This window comes from Neoarius graeffei, chromosome 14 (assembly GCF_027579695.1).
Source record: "Neoarius graeffei isolate fNeoGra1 chromosome 14, fNeoGra1.pri, whole genome shotgun sequence".
NCBI classification, from domain to species: Eukaryota; Metazoa; Chordata; class Actinopteri; order Siluriformes; family Ariidae; genus Neoarius; species Neoarius graeffei.
In genome coordinates this window covers 40,138,495-40,157,070 of record NC_083582.1, presented here as the reverse complement: position 1 = coordinate 40,157,070, position 18,576 = coordinate 40,138,495, and the positions used below count along the sequence as shown (strand labels likewise).

At 41.8% G+C, this 18,576-nt stretch overlaps 1 protein-coding gene across 4 annotated transcripts in view; it reads left to right on the top strand.

Annotated features, from left to right (window-relative positions):
• The window catches only part of mprip (myosin phosphatase Rho interacting protein), an 88,405-nt gene extending 69,829 nt beyond the window's left edge, over positions 1–18,576 (top strand). For 3 of the 4 annotated variants that reach the window (XM_060939643.1, XM_060939642.1, XM_060939641.1), the window contains exons 16-24: positions 1,786–4,314; positions 6,241–6,388; positions 6,493–6,610; positions 7,084–7,243; positions 7,380–7,487; positions 11,845–11,931; positions 12,026–12,188; positions 12,348–12,433; positions 17,658–18,576. In XM_060939643.1, the coding sequence (XP_060795626.1) occupies positions 1,786–4,314; positions 6,241–6,388; positions 6,493–6,610; positions 7,084–7,243; positions 7,380–7,487; positions 11,845–11,931; positions 12,026–12,188; positions 12,348–12,433; positions 17,658–17,729 (3,471 nt within the window). In that variant the 3' untranslated portion in view covers positions 17,730–18,576. The remainder of the gene's footprint in view (positions 1–1,785; positions 4,315–6,240; positions 6,389–6,492; positions 6,611–7,083; positions 7,244–7,379; positions 7,488–11,844; positions 11,932–12,025; positions 12,189–12,347; positions 12,434–17,657) is intronic. The other variant, XM_060939644.1, reaches the window with a different exon arrangement.

Sequence of the window (18,576 nt, the reverse complement as noted above, 5' to 3'; positions counted from 1 at the left end):
TGTGACAGCAGTGCAATGCATAAAATCTTGTAATTACAGGTAAAATATTTTCACATAATATTCACCTCAAACATCAGACAGGGGAAGAAATCTGAGCTCTGTGACTTTGACTTACTGTGGTATGGTGGTTGGTGCCAGATGGGCTGGTTGGAGTTTTCCAGAAACCGCTGATCTCCTATGCTTTTCATGCACAGCGGTCATTATAGCTTACAGACCATAGGTGGGGGAGACAACAAAAACATCAAGTTAACAGGTGGAAGCGCCTTGTTGATGAGGGAGGACAGAGGAGAATGGCCAGACTGACTGAAACTGGACAGTTCAGTTTAAGATTGGGGGGACAAAACCAGGGAACGTTTTTCCCAGTCTTCACCTGTCCAGATTCTGTAATCCTGTGCATACTGCAGTCTCGGATTTCTGTTCTTGGCTGATAGGAGCAGAACCCGATGTGGTCTTTTGCTCTTGTAGCCCATCCGCCTCAAGGTTTAACGTGTTGTGCATTCCGAGATGCTTTTCTGTTTACCACTATTGTAAAGAGTGGTTATTTGAGTTACCATAGCCTTCCTGTCAGCTTGAGCCAGTCTAATCATTGTTGTCCGAGCTCCTCAAATAGGTATTTCTGCTTAAATGTTGCTCACTGGATTTTTTTTTTCTTTTTCACACCACTCTGTAAACTGTGTGTGTGTGAGAAAACCCAGGAATTTCCAGAGTACTCAAACCAACCTGTCTCACACCAGCAAACCAATCAGTGGTCACTGAGAGCACATTTTCTTTCTCCATTTCTGATATTTAATTTCAAAATTAAGTGAAGCTCTTGATCTGAGACTTGATGCATTTTGTTGCTGCATCTCTGCTGCTACAGGGAGTAATGCCATGTGATGTGCTTAGGGCAGGGGAACTCCATGACACATGGTCATGTTTAAATATTCCTTCATTAAGTTAAAGCCTGTTTCCAGGCTTAGTTTATAGGTAAAGGAAAAAAAGTGCAATGCGTGTTTGTGTTTGTCGGCTTTTGAAGCTTGATGGCTGCTTTTCTTGTAAATGAGATTCAAGATATTGCGTTTCGGTAAGAAGTTTAGAAGTAACCATACCAAAGCAATCTGGCATTATTTACGTCTTCTAATCGAATCCATAGAAAATTTGAGCAAATCGAGCACAAGTGTTTTATGTACAATTGATGCAACATTTGAGTGATTATGGCTCATTTCCATTGTAGCTACTGGCTGGATAGGGATGGGATGTGATGGGCTGATCTGTATTTAATCTTGGCATATTTGAATTTGGACCATTTTCCCTTCTCACACGTTTGTGTACAGGAAGTATGATCAGGCACAGCTTGTTCTGTCTAGTGCTGTAAAATTGGTCTATAAAATGAAATTGTTTAGGTTATTTATTCTAGTAGCAGGTATTTTTCAAGAGTACAGAACATTCTTTTAGTAATGGTGTGCAGTCTTTTTCAAATTAAAACACTAGCACTAATTTCACAGTACTTACTACATGAATTAGCTCTAACCATTTAATGTGCATGCCCTATTGTGATTTACTAACCATAGCCATTAAACCTCTTCTTTTTTTTTTTTTTTCCAGCACGCTAATTTGCCTCATTAAATGAATGAAACTTGACATGTCCATTCTTACTTTTAACCTTAATAACTGGCCAAGGATAGTGTAATTTGATGTAAATAATACTTCAGATCTTCAGAGACATTATTGATGTGATCAACAAATGAAATTATCCGTAATCACCTCTGCTAAATTTTAACCAACTGTCTGGTCCCCTTTTCCAAGCTGGAGTCACCTTTGAGTCTTGAGACAAAGCCCCAGATGAAGAAGCCAGAACTGGTTAGTTCTCAAGCTCAGAGTTTAACAAAGAAGTACCAGGAAACCAAAGAGCTTCTCCAGCTGCAAGAACTGAAAAAGCGCAACATGCAGGCACAGCTTGGCCTTTCACTTTCACACTTGTGCACCAAGGAACCTTACCTTTCTGACACCAAAATATCATCCACCTCAGAGCTCCTTTCTTCTAGTCTTGTTACAAAATCTGTTACCATTGTGCTTCTGGATAATGAGGGCAAGATCCGAGAGCTTGAGGACTTGATAGATTGTAGTAAACCGTTGTCAGTTAAGGAGTTGACAAATCTGCTGCACTGTCACACTGAATCAGTACTGTCCGATTTCCCTCAAGACCCAAATGAACATGATAGATCAAATGACATAACGAAATGTCATAAACTTTTGGAAAGTCTTAAAAATCAGCAGGAAATGGAGAATGAGACAATGAGGAAGAGCTTGGCCAAGGCCGGGAACAGCATTCGGGATTACGAGGCTCGGCTTATCACAATGGAGGACATGTTAGGAAGGGTCCAGAAAACTCCCTATATATCTCCTTGTCAACAGGATGACACTTTGCAAATGACAAACCGTGGCCTATCTCAGAGGGTTGAACTGCTCACGAGTGAAAATGAAGCACTAAACCAGCGTTGTCATGAAATAGTCAACCAGCTGAGAGAAGCAGACCGAGAAATAGACAGACTAAAAGCAGAGCTTCAAAGTGGGCAACAATATCAACAAAGCAGAGTAAATCAGGATGTGATTGAACCAGGAGACAAAGGAGCTTTTAAGAATTTGTATGAGCAGGAACTCCTTGACAAGTCTCAGAAGCTTGAAGAGGCACTCATCAAGTTGAAGGTACTTGGGAGTCGTTTGAAAGATACAGAAAAGAAGCTGCAGCTCAGAGAGGCTACTATGAAAGGTCTTGGATTTCAGGTGCTTGAGAATGATAAAGATGACCAGTCATCGGAATTGGAGAAAGAGCACCTCAAACATCACATAGAGGTTATTGAGTCCAAGCTTTCTGAAAAGGAGAAGTTGCTTCAAACTGTTGAACAAATCTGTAGAGAGCTTGAAGCACAGAACATGGACCTCCAGAGGAAAAAGCTAGAAGCTGAACAGACTTTTAACCACGCACTTTTAGAGGCTAAAGAGGACATAAGAATGTTGAAAGAGAGAGCTGTGGAGGAGGTGGAGTCAGATAATGAACGCAGAGTAGACAGTAAGTGCCAAGAGTTGATGCGGCGTGATGGTGTGATGGAGGAAATATTGGAAAGTTTCAAGAGGAGGTCTAATGCTCTTCAGCAAGTTTTAACCATGTTGAAGGCCAGTGAGAACGAATGTGATGGATCGAGCACTGGCACTGAGGAAGGTAATGTGGGAAGGAATTTGACAGGAAGGATGATGGCATTGTTTGAGCGTGAGATTTTGGGTAGAGTTTTAAATGGCATTGAGAATAGTCAAGTAGATAAAGGAGACTGCGAGCAAGTGTCTGTTGTCAAAAATGTAGTAGAACGAACGCTAGTGGAAAATGACATCCTGTTTTCTGCGATCGGAAACATTGAAAGTCCGTTAAACACTGAACATGCAGAGATGCAGACTGATAAAGATGTAGTTGGAGATAAGTTTAATGAAGTCATTATGAAACAGCTTGTTGAAACCGTTCAAGGTAAAGTAACCCTTTTAAATCAGATTGCTTCAACCATTAATGAACCTGCGAATGAACAGTTCAAGTCTTTGGCTTTAATGCTGCCTAGCTGTGAACCTCAAGCACAATGGTCTCGGTGTATTCAAGATGCCATATCAGACGTAACGCGCACATATCTTCTAATACGGCAAAGATTTCAAAAGGACAGTGACTTGCACTCTGATGTTGAAGCACCGACAGCTGCTTGTGCTTGTTGTTCTCAGTTAAAAGAGCAAAACCTGGAGCTTAAATTAAAGCTTGACCAAATGTCAACCCAAACGTCAAGCCCCAAGAACCCGGTCGCTGATGACTCCAAGCCAGTGATGCACATCCACATAGAGGGTGAACCAACTGATTCTCTGGACAAGGCCATTCAGTTACAAGACGTGGTGGCAAAACATAAGAAGGAGCTTCAAGAAGTGAGGGAGGCCTATGAGCAAGAAGTGGCTAAGCTGAAGGAGAAAGTGTCCAAGAGCAAGGAAACACTAAGGCTAAGAGCCGAGGAGAATGCAAAAGAGAGAGACTCTTTGACTGTCTGCATGGAGAATTTAAAGAAGCAGCATGAGGTGGAGCACAACATGTTGGTGGAGCATTTTAACCAGGAATTGGTTGAGCTTAATGATGTGATGGGGTCCCTTGGAGCAGACCTTCCAGATGATGGCCAACCAAATGCAGCTTCCCTCAAGCGGTGCATCCAGAAGCTAGTGGCACAGGTGACCGGAGAGACAAAGCGGCGAGATCGAGAGGAGGACGCAGCGTTGCTCCGTCTGAAATACGAGAAAGACCTGGAAAACCTGAAGGTCGTGGTGTTCCTTGTACTACTTGTTTTTTCCATCCGTGATGCCTTGTGTACCCTTGTGGCAACTTCCGACTTGCCCTTTTTTCCCTCCAGTCCTCTCCACTTATTAATCCTACCATTCTTTTCTGCTTTATCTTTATAATTCTTCTCCAGCCTTGCATGGTTGTTAACCTTAGGCATGCTTGTAGCTTTTGATGTTGGCTGTGTGGAGAGGAACCCATTTCGATGGCACATAGAAAGTTTGACGACTTCATAAAATTTGGAAAAATAGGAGTTCCTCAAAAAAAAAAAGTGTGCTTCCTGATTTAATCCATTGATGTTTCTTAGCCACTCGATTCAATCTAAAAAGAGCATTTAAGAAAAGGAAAGCATGTAAAACCTGCCGTGAAGGACAAAATATAAATAACCTGTTGGCTAGATCAGATTAAAGATTGGAAGAGGAATGCTGTGCCACTTGCATTATGTCCATGTTAGACTGCATGCAGGTCACGTGACTCAATTTCGTTTGCTGGATTTAACATTTTGCCTTGTTGCCCAAGTTCTTTCTAATATTCTACGCGTAAGCTTGACTTTAATGGCTAAAGTTGTGCCGTATGCCATCTCAGTGTTTGTCAGTTCATTTATCTGTATGTTAAAATTTAATGCTTACTTGACTTGTAAGTAATTGCCTGGCTCACACACCGTATGTCTGTCTGGTGACTTTCAAACACAATTTGAACCATTATGTAGGATATAGAGAACATTTTGGATGCTCTCGTAATTATTGTTGTCTGGGGTAGCGAAAAACGATCAACTTAATCAGGGAGTCTCAGGAGTGGGGCGATTAGTAGGCCTGTACTTTTTCCAGACAATCCTAGTTGTCTGCATGCTTAGAGCTTTTATCATGCTGTTGGCTACAGTTGCGCTCAAGTGTAAAGCATTTGTTTGCGTGCGATATATAGAATATTTAATTAAAGTTATGATTGCAGGTTAGATTAAATGCATGATCTTAAACCTCCTGTGTATTGCTCATGACCCAGTGTTGGATGATATTCCTGACAAAAAAGGAAATTGGATTTTCCACCAAAGGGAACGGGTGAATAAACAAGTGCAGGTGTGGCTGTGAAGTGGGGACAGGAAGCTGCTCTGTTCACAGTGGGAGCTGGCTGCCTTTAAAGCAGAGGTTCATGAGACGGGGCTCCATCCCTGGGACTTAGCCATGTGAAAACAAACACCCTGTATGCTCATCCAATCAGGCCTGCAGAGAGTTGGACAGCTTCGATGACTGACTGATTTCCAAGATTAGTGCCATTCAGTAGGCGTCGGAAGTAAGTTTGGCCCGACTCGTTTGGAAGGGCTTTCAAATCTCCTAGTGTGGAAACTTGCACTGTAACTGTAATAACGGTTTGCTCTGAGGGCGTGCTTATGAAAACAACTCTTCTTATAGCTGTCCTTTCATTGTTTGCAGATGGTTCATTGTTCATTCGTTCCCCAGATGGGCAGCAGTGCTGCTGCTCTAACACCAGTATGGTTTGCTGTTTACATTTTTAAGTCCTGACCTGCTTTCCATTAAAGACGAAATAAAAAGGAAACCTCGTTAAAAATGCTTCTTAAATTATAATGCCCCTGTTGGAGAAAGAAAAATGGGAATATTGTTTGCAAGTACCATTGGCAATAGGATGTAATTTGGACAGAAAGGCAGTCTGGAATAATTAATCTAATTTGGTGAGAACTATGTAACCTATACCAAGTCTCTGTCTGGCTTCTATGTGCTGTCTGTGTTCAGTGTAGAGTATGAATTTCTAGCTTTTTGCGGAAACCTCTCTGTGCTGCGTGTCTGTCTGCGTGCTTGTCCTTACGAACGGCCGCGTTTAGTTACAAAATCTGTTGAAACGGTGCACTAAGTGGTGCCTCTTATCACCTGATTGATTCTTTGCCTGCTGTACAGGCTACATGTGAAAGAGGCTTTGCTGCCATGGAGGAGTCTCATCAGAAGGTAATAGACGAGCTGCAGAGGAAACACCAGCGGGAACTGGAGAACCTGCAGAAGGAGAAGGAGCGACTCTTGGCCGAAGAGACAGCAGCCACGATTGCTGGTGAGTCATAAGTAGTGGTATACCAGTGTCGTAACTCAAAGTGAAGTTTATATAACTCAGAGCGCTGTGGCTTTGTATAGACATGTCTGTTTACCCGTTTTAAGCTATTGAAGCTATGAAGAATGCACATCGGACTGAGCTAGAGAAGGAATTGGACAAAGCACGTAAAGCCCATAGTAACACTGAAAATGCAGACATTGAGGAAATTCGCCGACAACACGAGTAAGTAGTTTTAAAGGACACTACATTAGTTTCATGCAGTCATAGTCTCCTGTGCAGGTCCTCATTCTCAACCTGATCCAGCTTTCTGCATCTCAAATGAAACTGGGATTATCGGCTCTAATGAGATGGTCTTAGCAGTTGCAGCATGCACTACTTCCTTCTGTGTACAAAAGGAATTGAATGAAACTTTTAAAATGATTGTCCAAAGCCTGAATGTGTGACTCAACATGGCTGTCAAATGTATAATAGAGTTGTAGGTTTAAGAGGGTGGTGAACCTGCTAACACCGGTATAACGAGACTTTTCATTCACGTGCCTTTTTTTTTTTTTATTCAGCAGCATTGGTCATGATCTGCTCACAAACCTTTTTTTTTTTTTTTTTTTTATTGGCATGATCTGTGTTTTTAGTTTAGTACAGGAGGAAAGAGCAGAATGGAAAAGTAATGATTGACATGAGCCGTGTGTGTTTGGTAGGGAGGAGCTGCTGTCCTTTCAGCGGGAAATCGAAGTGCTGTCCGAGCAGTACTCACAGAAATGTCTGGAGAACGCTCACCTGGCACAGGCGCTGGAGGCGGAGAGACAGGCCCTGCGTCAGTGCCAGAGAGAGAACCAGGAGCTTAATGCACACAACCAGGTAAGCAGGAACACGCACATTATACAAAGAGCTTCAATGTAAGACAGCACAATCATGGAAACCATTTGGGGGGGGTTAACTATATACACATTTAATCTGTTGGGTTTGTACATTGACTTTTGTGTGGTTTTAAAAGGAGCTGAATAATCGTCTGGCTGCTGAGATAACAAAAATGAGATCAATGACCAGTGAGGAAGGCGAATCTGGAACAGCCATTCAGGGAAAAGAGCTATACGAATTAGAGGTGTGTTTATTCCCCTGTCCTTTCTACACAAGCGCAAGGCCTTTTGCATGTTTAAATCCTACGGTGTTGTCCAGACTGTTAGCTGTACCTTATTTGCTCTCGTAACTCTGCTCCTGGAGTATCTGGGTCCTGAAACTTCTGCTATTTTCCCTACTTCATACCTAATAAACTAACGATCTGTTCCTGAATCGAAGTCGCCATATTCAAGCAAGGGGTACTGTAGGCAGGGGCGCCGCCAGAAATTTTGGGCCCCATGAAAGATTAGAATTTGTGGCAGATCACAGAATCCAGGGACACATGTCTGCCCACGGGCATTTTGAGTTATTGACAGATTCAGAAAGTACAGTTTCTAAGCTTTCCAGTGATGCCTTCCATGTGGAGATCTGACAATATTTGAAGAATGTGTGGCCTTTTGAAAGTGTATACTTCTTAAAACAGAAAAGGGAGAAAATCGCCCTCAAAGTTTTCCATCGCAGCTACTCTGGGTGTAGGGCGGGCACATAATGCTGCTCATCTGCATGACATTAAGGAAAACCCTACCCCCTACTAGCTAGCACGATGCTACTGTCATGTAAACAAAGATCACCACGTCAATTTTCCTTCCATGCAAAGTATGCCCAACACAATTATGAAGTACAAAAATAAGTCCTAAAGTATACTTTAACGTTTTGTGGTTGAAAAATTACTCACACCGTAAGAAAGAAAGATAGCACGATGATGACACAAGTAACACAACACTAGTTTCATGTAAAGCCTCGGTCACAACCGGCCGTACCGTGCTCCTACAGCCGGTCTACATGCAAAAAACACAAGAAACACACAGAGCGCGCATGAAACGCACAAGAGCGCGCGCGTGATGTGCTGATTTTTGAGCCGTAGACTGGCCGCAGACCGGCCGCAGAGGTTCTTTGTCATGTCAAACAAACTCTACGGGTGCTTACGTTTTTTTTTTTCAGGTTGCAAGACAAACTTACGGCCAACGCGCGTCTTTCTCCGTGAACAAAAAAAAAAGCAGCGATTTGGGGAAACGCCAAAAATCACACGGCCAAAAAATCGTACGTCCGGTTGTGACCTAGGCTTAACCAAACCACAACACTCTCCGTTACATGCAAAAATAACCACACAGCCTTAGATTAATAAACTTACCCCATCAGAAAGAGAAACGGCGCCTTGCACACACCAATGCCTCTGATGGAATGCAATCCTAGAACGGTCCGTGTATCATCCGATCATTCAAGTATTCCATTCAATCTGGAAAACGAGGTTGCGGTTTTTTTTTTTTTTTTGCTAGAAATGGTTATCTCCGATGTAAATACCGTGTGTCTGTTTGCTTCGTGGGGCTCCTCTGCGCTCTGTTTAGTAACTCATTCCATAGTGAAATCACACGCCTGTATGCAGTTAAGTAGCCATGCGCTCAGCTCGGATCATACAGCTGATTCGCGAAAAAACAAACAAACAAATGACTTAAATCATCATGTGAATGGCCCATATGGTAATTTACCCACACCCCCCAGCAGGCTACAGTCCTGACAAAAACGAGACAATTTGCAACAAAAAATGTATACTTTTCCAACAAAACAATCTATTATCTGAAATACTGATTGCATTCTTCAAGATCTCAACTTGCACATGATGGAAAAAAACAAAAATCACAAATTTCGAAAAAAAAGTGCTTCTTTTGCGATTATCTCAGATTCGTTTCGGCCGACATGTGTCCCTGGATCCGGTGAGGGGTCACATTTTGGGCCCCCCAACTTTGCCCACCCTTGTCACAATTGCACTATTGTCATTATTTGACTTTTGATAGCCCATGGACCTTAAGTTTGTGACTTTATTACATTTTGTGTATTAACCTACCAGGGACTAGAGGAAAACTGGTCAGTGACTAATTCTGGTGCATTTACAATCACAAATGAAAATTCAAGATTTTGCCACATGCCTCCTTGTGCTAGGACAATTGGTAGTGAAATGTGTGATGTGACTGCTAAGCAACACTTTAATCTAGCAAACTATTAGCAACACTTTAATCTAGCAAACTGTATATGGCGCTCGCTCATTAAAAACTTCAATCCTAAAGCATTTATGGGTTGTACTGCTGCTTACCTCCTTCTCCAAAGGGGGGTTCAGTGTTTTGGTAGGGCGGAGGTCCCCCTGAGGCTGAATCTGTGCATATTTAGGGCACCCCATTAGTTATGAAACTGGTTATTAGCACTAGTTATTAGCACCAGCATAACGTAATATTTCATCTTGTTTATTATCACACAAGTCAGTTCAGTTATTAAAATGGAAAAAATGTCACTGTACAAACTGTAAAAGTGTTCTCTTGATAGGCTAATCCAACCACGTTCATACTGTTCATTTACCATTCGCTAATATTTTGAACACACATGTGAGCGATAGCTACCTTTCTTTGGGAAAAACTGAGTGACCAGTTGTCTGCCTCTCCGGCCCCTCTCAGCTTTCAGCTGCCTTTCTTTACGTTTTTGACAGCCACTCTTCATATTTAGCGATCATAGACTGTACGCACTCCACTGCTGGCTGGCTGGCTGCTGCACCGCGACACAGCAGCAAGTAGCGTTGCACTGATCAGCACACAGATTTAACGCATCGCGCTTCTACCAGAACTGGACCGTATCATTTCGCAAAAGGGGGAGGGTTAAATGACAATATGTTGAAGAACTCAAGAAATAGACAACCTTGTTCAATTAGCTCATTTTACCAGATGGAATATTGCATTGTTGTTATTTCAAAAGTCTTATTAAAATCATTAAAAGCATATTATCAGCCTCTTAAAGGGCCCCATGGCAGTGCTGGGCCCCTAGAATTGTTCTAACCTTTCCCCCCATGGCGGCGCCCATGACTGTAGGCAGCGCTCGAAACTAACGGTGTCCCGATGTCCCGGGGACCATAAAAAATGTCATCGGGACACAAAATTATCATATCTGGGACAATCCCGGGACAATGGAAAAAAAAATAGATCTAGAAAAAAAAAGTTCTACATTAATATTATTTACAAAGCCGTAACACGTACGTAGACATTCACCTAATTTGTCAATTTTAATTTTAAAACGTTAACAGCGAAAAATACATAGTAGCTACACTTTCGATGCACCTGCATCCGTAGGCTACAGAGCAGCGCATTCTGTTCTAGAATCTTCGGCCGGTGTCCGCATTATATGGACTCGGAATGGAATTGCTACCGCACACGCTGCGCCGACTCTTGCCAGAACAAAAATGCTGAAGTGGTTGAAGCGGACCGACCGCGGGGAAGAAACTGAAAGCCCAGACATAACGTCTCCGGGACCTTCAGGATCCAAAGTGTCATCGCCTGGTCTGCAGGCAACGCTAGCAACTGAATGAACACTGTTAGACACGTTATAAAATACAACAGGAATGATGTGGATGATATTGACGGAAGATACCGTTCAACAGAATAAGTGAGTTTTCTTGGTGTCTTTCTAGTTCAGAAAGTTTAGTCAGTCAGCAGCACAACTAGGCTCGGACCTGCTGGCACTATGCTGATGTTGCTAACATTTGCACCCGGCAGCGAAAGTTCATAAAATGGATAACGGAAAGTTCATAAAAATGGATAACGGTAATGGATAACGGAAAGTTCATAAAAATGGATAACGGAAAGTTCATAAAAATGGATAACGGAAAGTTCATAAAAATGGATAACGGTAATGGTGAAAATTATAAGTTGGCCTTATAAGTGCCAACAGATGTTCAAGGTATAAGTAGATGAAATGAACATAAAAGGGGTCTTATTTTCAACTAAAGTGTACTGCAGATGTAGGGAGTTGAAACATTTTCTGAATGAGCTAGATCTCATGTCATTATCTCTAGCCGCTTTATCCTTCTACAGGGTCGCAGGCAAGCTGGAGCCTATCCCAGCTGACTACGGGCGAAAGGCGGGGTACACCCTGGACAAGTCGCCAGGTCATCACAGGGCTGACACATAAAATCGCATAGTTACAAATATAATAGTAACTTCATATGATAATATTAACCACTGGTTATTTCAGAGAGGAAAAAAATGGGGACACTATTGCTTCCATTCGGGACAATACAACACAGAATTCGGGACCACTGGGGGACACAAAGGAAAAAAGTTAATTTCGAGCCCTGACTGTAGGTCAACTGCTATAGCAAAATGCTGCAAATGCTCTATTCTGTTTTGTTACCACTAGACTTGCTAGCACAAATTAGCATTACTATCGAGGCAGTAATTGGACAAACAAATTAACAGGGTGTACTTTGGGTATATTTTTCACGCAGAGAATCGAGTTACTTGATGAAGTGAAGTAAAATGAAATGCTACTTGTACAATATATAAGTAATATAAGTTTGCTTGTAGGTCATGCTGAGGGTGAAGGAATCAGAGGTGCAGTATCTGAAGCAGGAGATCAACTCATTAAAAGATGAGCTACAAGCCGCCCAGAGAGTATGTATTTAATTATCAGCTGAAGTATCTAATTGATTCAGTTGAATGAACACAGCACAGGAATGCTGAACTACTTTGATTTCGACACTCTCAGGATAAAAAGTATGCCACAGATAAGTACAAGGACATCTACACAGAGCTGAGCATTGTGAAGGCCAAGGCTGAGCGAGATCTGGGGCGGCTACGGGAGCAGTTACAATTAGCCCACGAGGCTTTGGGAGAGCCCACGCCAGAGGAGGTGCAGCGGGGAGGATATGGTAAGACATCAGCGTGTTAATCTGGAGAACAAGTCTCTCAGTCAACAGATCCATATCCAGTAATTCAGAACGATCGTTACACAATGTTATTTTCTGCTCTGTTTAGTGATCGAATTGGATTCATTTTCTCACACCAAGGATCTTGTACGCTTTTTCTAGATATCATGAAATCAAAAAGCAACCCAGACATTCTGAAGATGGCTGCCGCAGCTGCAAAACGCTCGGAGCGTACCATGAGGTCAAAGGTACATATCTTGAAACAGGAACGTTGCCTGAATAGAAGCGTCTCCCTTTTAATTTTATTATTCAATTGAACTCCATCATGAGCAGTGCAGATACTTCCAAGGCAGTACTGAGCAGTGTGCTGATGTACTTGGTTGTATGTACATGATGCGGCCGAAAGTTTGTGGACACCTGACCATCACGCCCATACAGCATGTGGTTCTTTCCCAAACAGTTGCCACAAAATTGGAAGCACACAATTTGTATAGAATGTCTGTGTGCTGTAGTATTTAAGATTTCCCTTCACTGGAACTAAGAGGCTCAAACCTGTTCCAGCATGACGATGCCCCTGTGCACAAAGTAAAGTCCATAAAGATATGGTTTGCAAAGATTGGCAATGGCAACGTTTGGGATGAAGTGGAATGCTAACTGTGCCCCAGGCCTCCTTGCCCATCACCAGTGTCTGACTAATGCTCTTATGGCTGAATGGGCAAATCCCTACAGCTACACTCCAAAATCTAGTGGAAAGCCTCCCCAGAAGAGTGGAGGTTATTATAGCAGTAAAGGGGAAGTAAATCTGGATTGGGATGTTCCAAAACTTTTGGCCGTATAGTGTACTTTCAGAGAAGTACTGAGCAATACATCCTAACATGCTTAGTAGCATGTGTGGGTTTTTTTTTTTTCCTTTGAACTCTAGTTTGGATCACGACTGCAAACTCCTCAGTATGTACTTTATCCTGGACAGGGTTACGGTGGATACATGCTGAATCGGATGCCAGTTCATCGCAGGGCACCATGCGCGCACACACGTTCACACACTCATCCTTACCTAGGGGCAGTTTAGCATCGCCATTCTACCTACCTGCATGATTTTAGGAGGTGGGAGGAAACCCTTACGAATAGACTAAACCTAATCATGTCATCCAGGTTAAAGATCTAAAGCATACTCCTCTTTGGAATTTTTATACCTTATTATTATGAGGGGTTTTTGTTGTTTATTTCGTACTACAGTTTCATATACCTTTTGTAATATTTCGTTTTAGTGATCTAGTTTGTTTCTGTGTTGCTCTCTACAGGAGAAAGCCTGGTAAGTAATGGTGAGAAGTTTGCTTTTGAACTTTCCCTCCTCTAATACCCTGTCCACACTAGGGATTTTGTACCGATACGATACTACTTTCGTACCACAACACCTGTCCACACTAGCAACTATACCGGTACTGTAGCGGTATAACTGTATCGGTACAAAACCCACAAATGTATGGGTTTCGTACCGGTACAGTATCGGTACTGTAGCGCTTCGCTGTAGTGTGGACAGATGAAGCGGTTCTGTATCGATACAAATATAATGCGCATGCGCAAAGTCACACACCTCAATCGATGTCTTCGCTGAATAAATAGTGAAGAACAGAGATTCGTTTTCTTTGTTTCTTTCTCAACTGCCTCACGCGTTTTATATGATTCGACTGAATAAATGACCACCAGAAATACAGACTGTACATTGACAACAAAAAGCGCACACACGTTGTTTTATCCGCCATATTCTCGGAAGGAAGTTACTCGGTAACCACGGAAACATTTCGCGCACGCGCATTTCAACTACCGTGAAAGAAAACCGCAAACATTTCTCGCTAGTGTGGACGGATGCACTAAACTGTACCGGTATACTTTGTATCGATACAGTTATACCACTATCGTACCGGTATATATGTGAACACAGCATAACACACAGTGGTGTGGCTGGTCTGTTTGGTTTTTTCTTCTCTCCCCCCTCTTCCCCTCACCTCGTTTGTGAATTGTGACTTGCTGTGGAATAGTTAGATTAAAATACAAACACCTATTCACTGCTTATGTTCGATGAATGACGACAGGAGTTATCAGAAGACGTGCAGATGATGGGCTGACTTGTAAGACACGGGCTAATAAAGTAATAGCAAACCATGTGTGACCATTTATTTATTTATTTTAGCGCCTGAGTAAGCATTATCTTGTTACACACTGTCCATTTATGTGCACTGAAAGAAGGGTATTTCCATCCAATGAGACATTCACCTCTTATGCACAGAGGAACTGAAACTTTTCCCTGTAGAACTGAAATGTCATGTATCAGATTTACTGTATTAAAAGCAGTAAGGGTTTCATTTTATTTATTTGTAAATACTCACATTCTGTAAAGCTCCCTCATCTGAGTGCAGAGTTGAATTGCAGGTATATTACAACAGAGATTATGGTCTAGGGTGATCCCTTTAGGTGAATTAAGTTTATGAACAGCGCTGGAGCTGATTTTTACAGGGTTGGATGGTAAACATTTCCCCACCTGCCACTTTTAATACCAGATTGAGGAAATAAGATAATGTAAAGACCAAAAACTATATATAATGTATTTATAATGTCTGGTCTCTTGTTTAAAGTGCATATCACAGATAAATTCAGGAGCGAGATCAATGTAATTCTCCTGTTTTATATTAAACTTCAGTCAAATATCTGTAACATTCTGCATTCTCTGCAATTTTTTTTACCTTGCGCAATACCAGAAAAATTCAGTTGAAATCAAGCCACTTGAGGCGAATTGGTCCGCCTCTGAAAAAACTTGGCATTTGGATTTCCCGGCCAACATTGATTTTCGTGACGTCGCGTGCGGGACGCCTCCCTCTGAATCCTACGTCAGCGCTGGTTTGTTTATGAGAAAACGACCTGGTGGTTTTCTGCAAATTTCTTCAACGTTATCGCGTAATTATTAAAATGGTTAACAGATGTATCGTAGGAGGGTGTAGCAACACCGATCTTGATGGGATTAGTACTCATCGTTTCCCAAAAGACCGGACAACGAGAGAGAAATGGGAGCGCTTGGTCTACACAGGCTGTGCACTGAAACCGTGCAAAGCTCGCGCAGCCTGCTGGCGCTTCTGCAGGTAACGTCACGAATCTGGCTCCAGACTCCCTTGGGATTTTTCCAGACGTGTTTTATTTTTTTTCTACTGTAGACAGATGGCCTTGGGTAAAATTACCCTTCTGGATGAGTGTGTAAAGGGGCATACTTTCATATAATAAAACCATGAAATTGGTCCAGAATATGCATTTTTATACTGGCAGTTGTGTATTTTGTGACTGAAGATATTTGGATTATGGTTTGCACAGAAACCAATTAAATTAGTGACACTACCACAATAGCATTTTACACTCACCGAGCACTTTATTAGGGCCACCTTTGGTCTCACACAGCCTCAATTCTTCATGGCATGGAATCCATAAGCCGTTAGAAACATTCCTTTGAGATTCTCGTTTGAGATGTTGACACAATTGCATTGCATAGTTCCTGCACGTTTTTCAGGTGCACTTTCATGCCGCAAATCGCCTGTTCTTCCGCATCCCAAAGCTACACCGCTGGATTCATATCCAACAACACTGACCTCATTGTCAAGTTCATGAAGCCATTTTGAGACGACTTTTGCTTTGTAACTTGGTGTATCATCATGCTGGAAGCATCCATTAGAAGATAAATTGCAGCCATGGAGGGGTGCACATGGTCAGTAACAATACTCAAATAAACTGTGGCATTCAAGCCATGATTGATTGGTATTAGTGGGCCTAAAGTGTGCCAAGAAAACATTCCACATACCATTTACACTACCACCACCCTGGCCTGTTGATACAAGACAGGTTGGGTCCTTTAATTCTTGCTGTTGGTGCCGAATTTTGACCCTAACATCTGTGCCTCAGCAGAAATCAAGATTCATCAGATCAGGCTAGGTTTTTCCAGTCATTAGCTGTCCAGTTTTACTGGGTCTGTGCCCACTGCAGCCTCAGCTTTCTGTTCTTGGCTGACAAAAGTGGACCCTAAAGTGGTCTTCTGCTGTTGTAGAGCATCTGCCTCAAAGTTCTGCGTGTTGTGCGTTCTGAGATACTTATCTACTCAACACAGTTGTACTGAGTGCTTATCTGAGTTACTGTAACCTTTCGGTCAGCTCAAACCAGTCTGTCCATTCTCCATTGCCCTCTCATCAACAAGGTGTTTCTGTCAGCAACTCACTGGATTTTTTTTTTCTTTTTTTTATATTGCACCATTCTGAGTAAATTCTAGAGTTTCTTTTGTGTGAAAATCCCAGGATTGCGCCAGCAATCATTACATAACACAGATTACAGGAATTTAGCAGATGCTCTTATCTAGAGCAGCGTAAAACAACAGGGTATATGACAGTGCTCCTGGAGCAGAAGGGGGTTAAGGAGGGCCCAACAGTGGCAGCTTGTCAGTGCTGGGGCTTGGACCCATGACCTTCAGATCAGTAATGCAAAGCCTTAACAGTTGAGCTACTCCTGCCCTGAATCATGCCAACCGTGCCATGGTCAAAATTGCTGAGATCACCCCCCCTTTCTGAGGGTTGATGTAAATGTTACCTGAAGCTGCCACATGACTGGTTGATTTAGATAACTGAATCACTGAGTAGGTGTACCGGTGTTCTTAAAGTGCTCAGTGAGTGTATTTTTAAAAATGTAAGTAAGTAGTAGTCTGGGAGCCAAGGTGGCATGATGTTTTGTGGTTTGAAAAACTGACATGCATTTGGCGAACAGTGTTTAAACACCAGCATGTGAAATTAATTATCAAGAGTAGGGTCAGCTAAATCTGGTACATGTTCATTTGTAAAAATGCTTTCAGAGTGTTAATTTGAAGATTTCAGTTTGCTGCATTTGGAAACACCTTTTTGAGTCCTTCGGATCTGGAACAAGGGTCGAGTAAATAAGTAAGGAATAAAACATGATGGGGACAGCTGTTAAACGAAAATGATGAACACTGAGGCGGCATCATGCTGTTCCCATTCCAAAATTGATTATTTTTCAATAACTGTGCATCCCAAAGTGTTTGATTCCTTTTTTTACCAACACCAGTTTGTCAACAATTGCAATTTTGACTCTAATAAAGGTTTACATTTAATGTTGTGGAACTTTAATAGTTGGGCAAAAAAATGTGGTTTGCCATATTACAAGGAGAACATCGTCAATGCTGCTATTAAATAAAGGAAAAATAAAATGAGCAGCACCTTCTGACCGGTTAGGTTTGAGAAGTCTACAGCATTGTAGTATGAAAGGGTTTTTAAGTCAGAAAGCAGATTTTCATTGGGACGTTACAGTTCAGCCATCACAGAAGCATGTTACTAAGATTTCAGCATGACCCCGAGATCACTTTTAGCGCTCATGTATCGTTATTATTCATGGAAATGACCCTTCCTTGTCCTGTCTCTGCTCTCTTTTCAGAGTCTTAAGGAAGGCTTGACAGCTGAGCAAAGACTCCACTTGTTTGACAACAAGGACACGAAGGAGTTCTGAAACTTGATGCCTCAGCCTGGCTTTGCTGCATGTTATAGAGGTCCACCATATTTTATTCCAGTAATTAATCACTTAGAAACACACTGGTCACGGCACACAGCATATTATAAATATGGTATGAAGTTTGAATTTTATGTCTCTAGTCTGCATTTTGTGCACTTCAGTTACTGTGACTTTTTTTTTTTCCTTTTTAAACATGTCTTAATGTAAATAGTTGTTTTTAATGAAGCATCTATCATTCATACACTAAACATGACTGTGTCAGCTACTGTTTTAACTCTAGTATGTGTGAATAGCCAAAGGATGGATAAAAATGTAATGACTCAAATTACACTTAATAAAGAGTAGAAACAATCATACCTGCAGAAATGCTTATTACGCTAGATGTGGTTATGCACATTCCCTCCAGCTTCCTGTTGGTTCTGACACAATCAGATGGCTGGCAAAGTGAAAAAGAAACACTACTTGATACCCGGAAGTGTTAGTATGTACATGGAGATTACTGAATGTTGACCAGTTAAAGGCAAGGCATTTGTATCTGGAGGGCTTTTTTTTTTTTTCTTTTTCCTAGTGTAAAATATATAAACAGATTTATATAGGGGGTTTCTTTATGTAATCATGATGGTCAATCCACTGATTGGGAGGTTTTGTTTTTTTCCTGTCTTGCCCTTCAAGCTGATAATGTCTGTAGTGATGTCCAGTCACAGTCTCTTGTATTTATTTAAATGTCATGTTTGTTTTTTGGCTCACATTTTCCATTCCTCTATACATTGCTATTGTAAATATACCACAAATGTACACCGACTGACAGCAAGTTTATTAGCAATAAATATTTTTGCACCCTGTA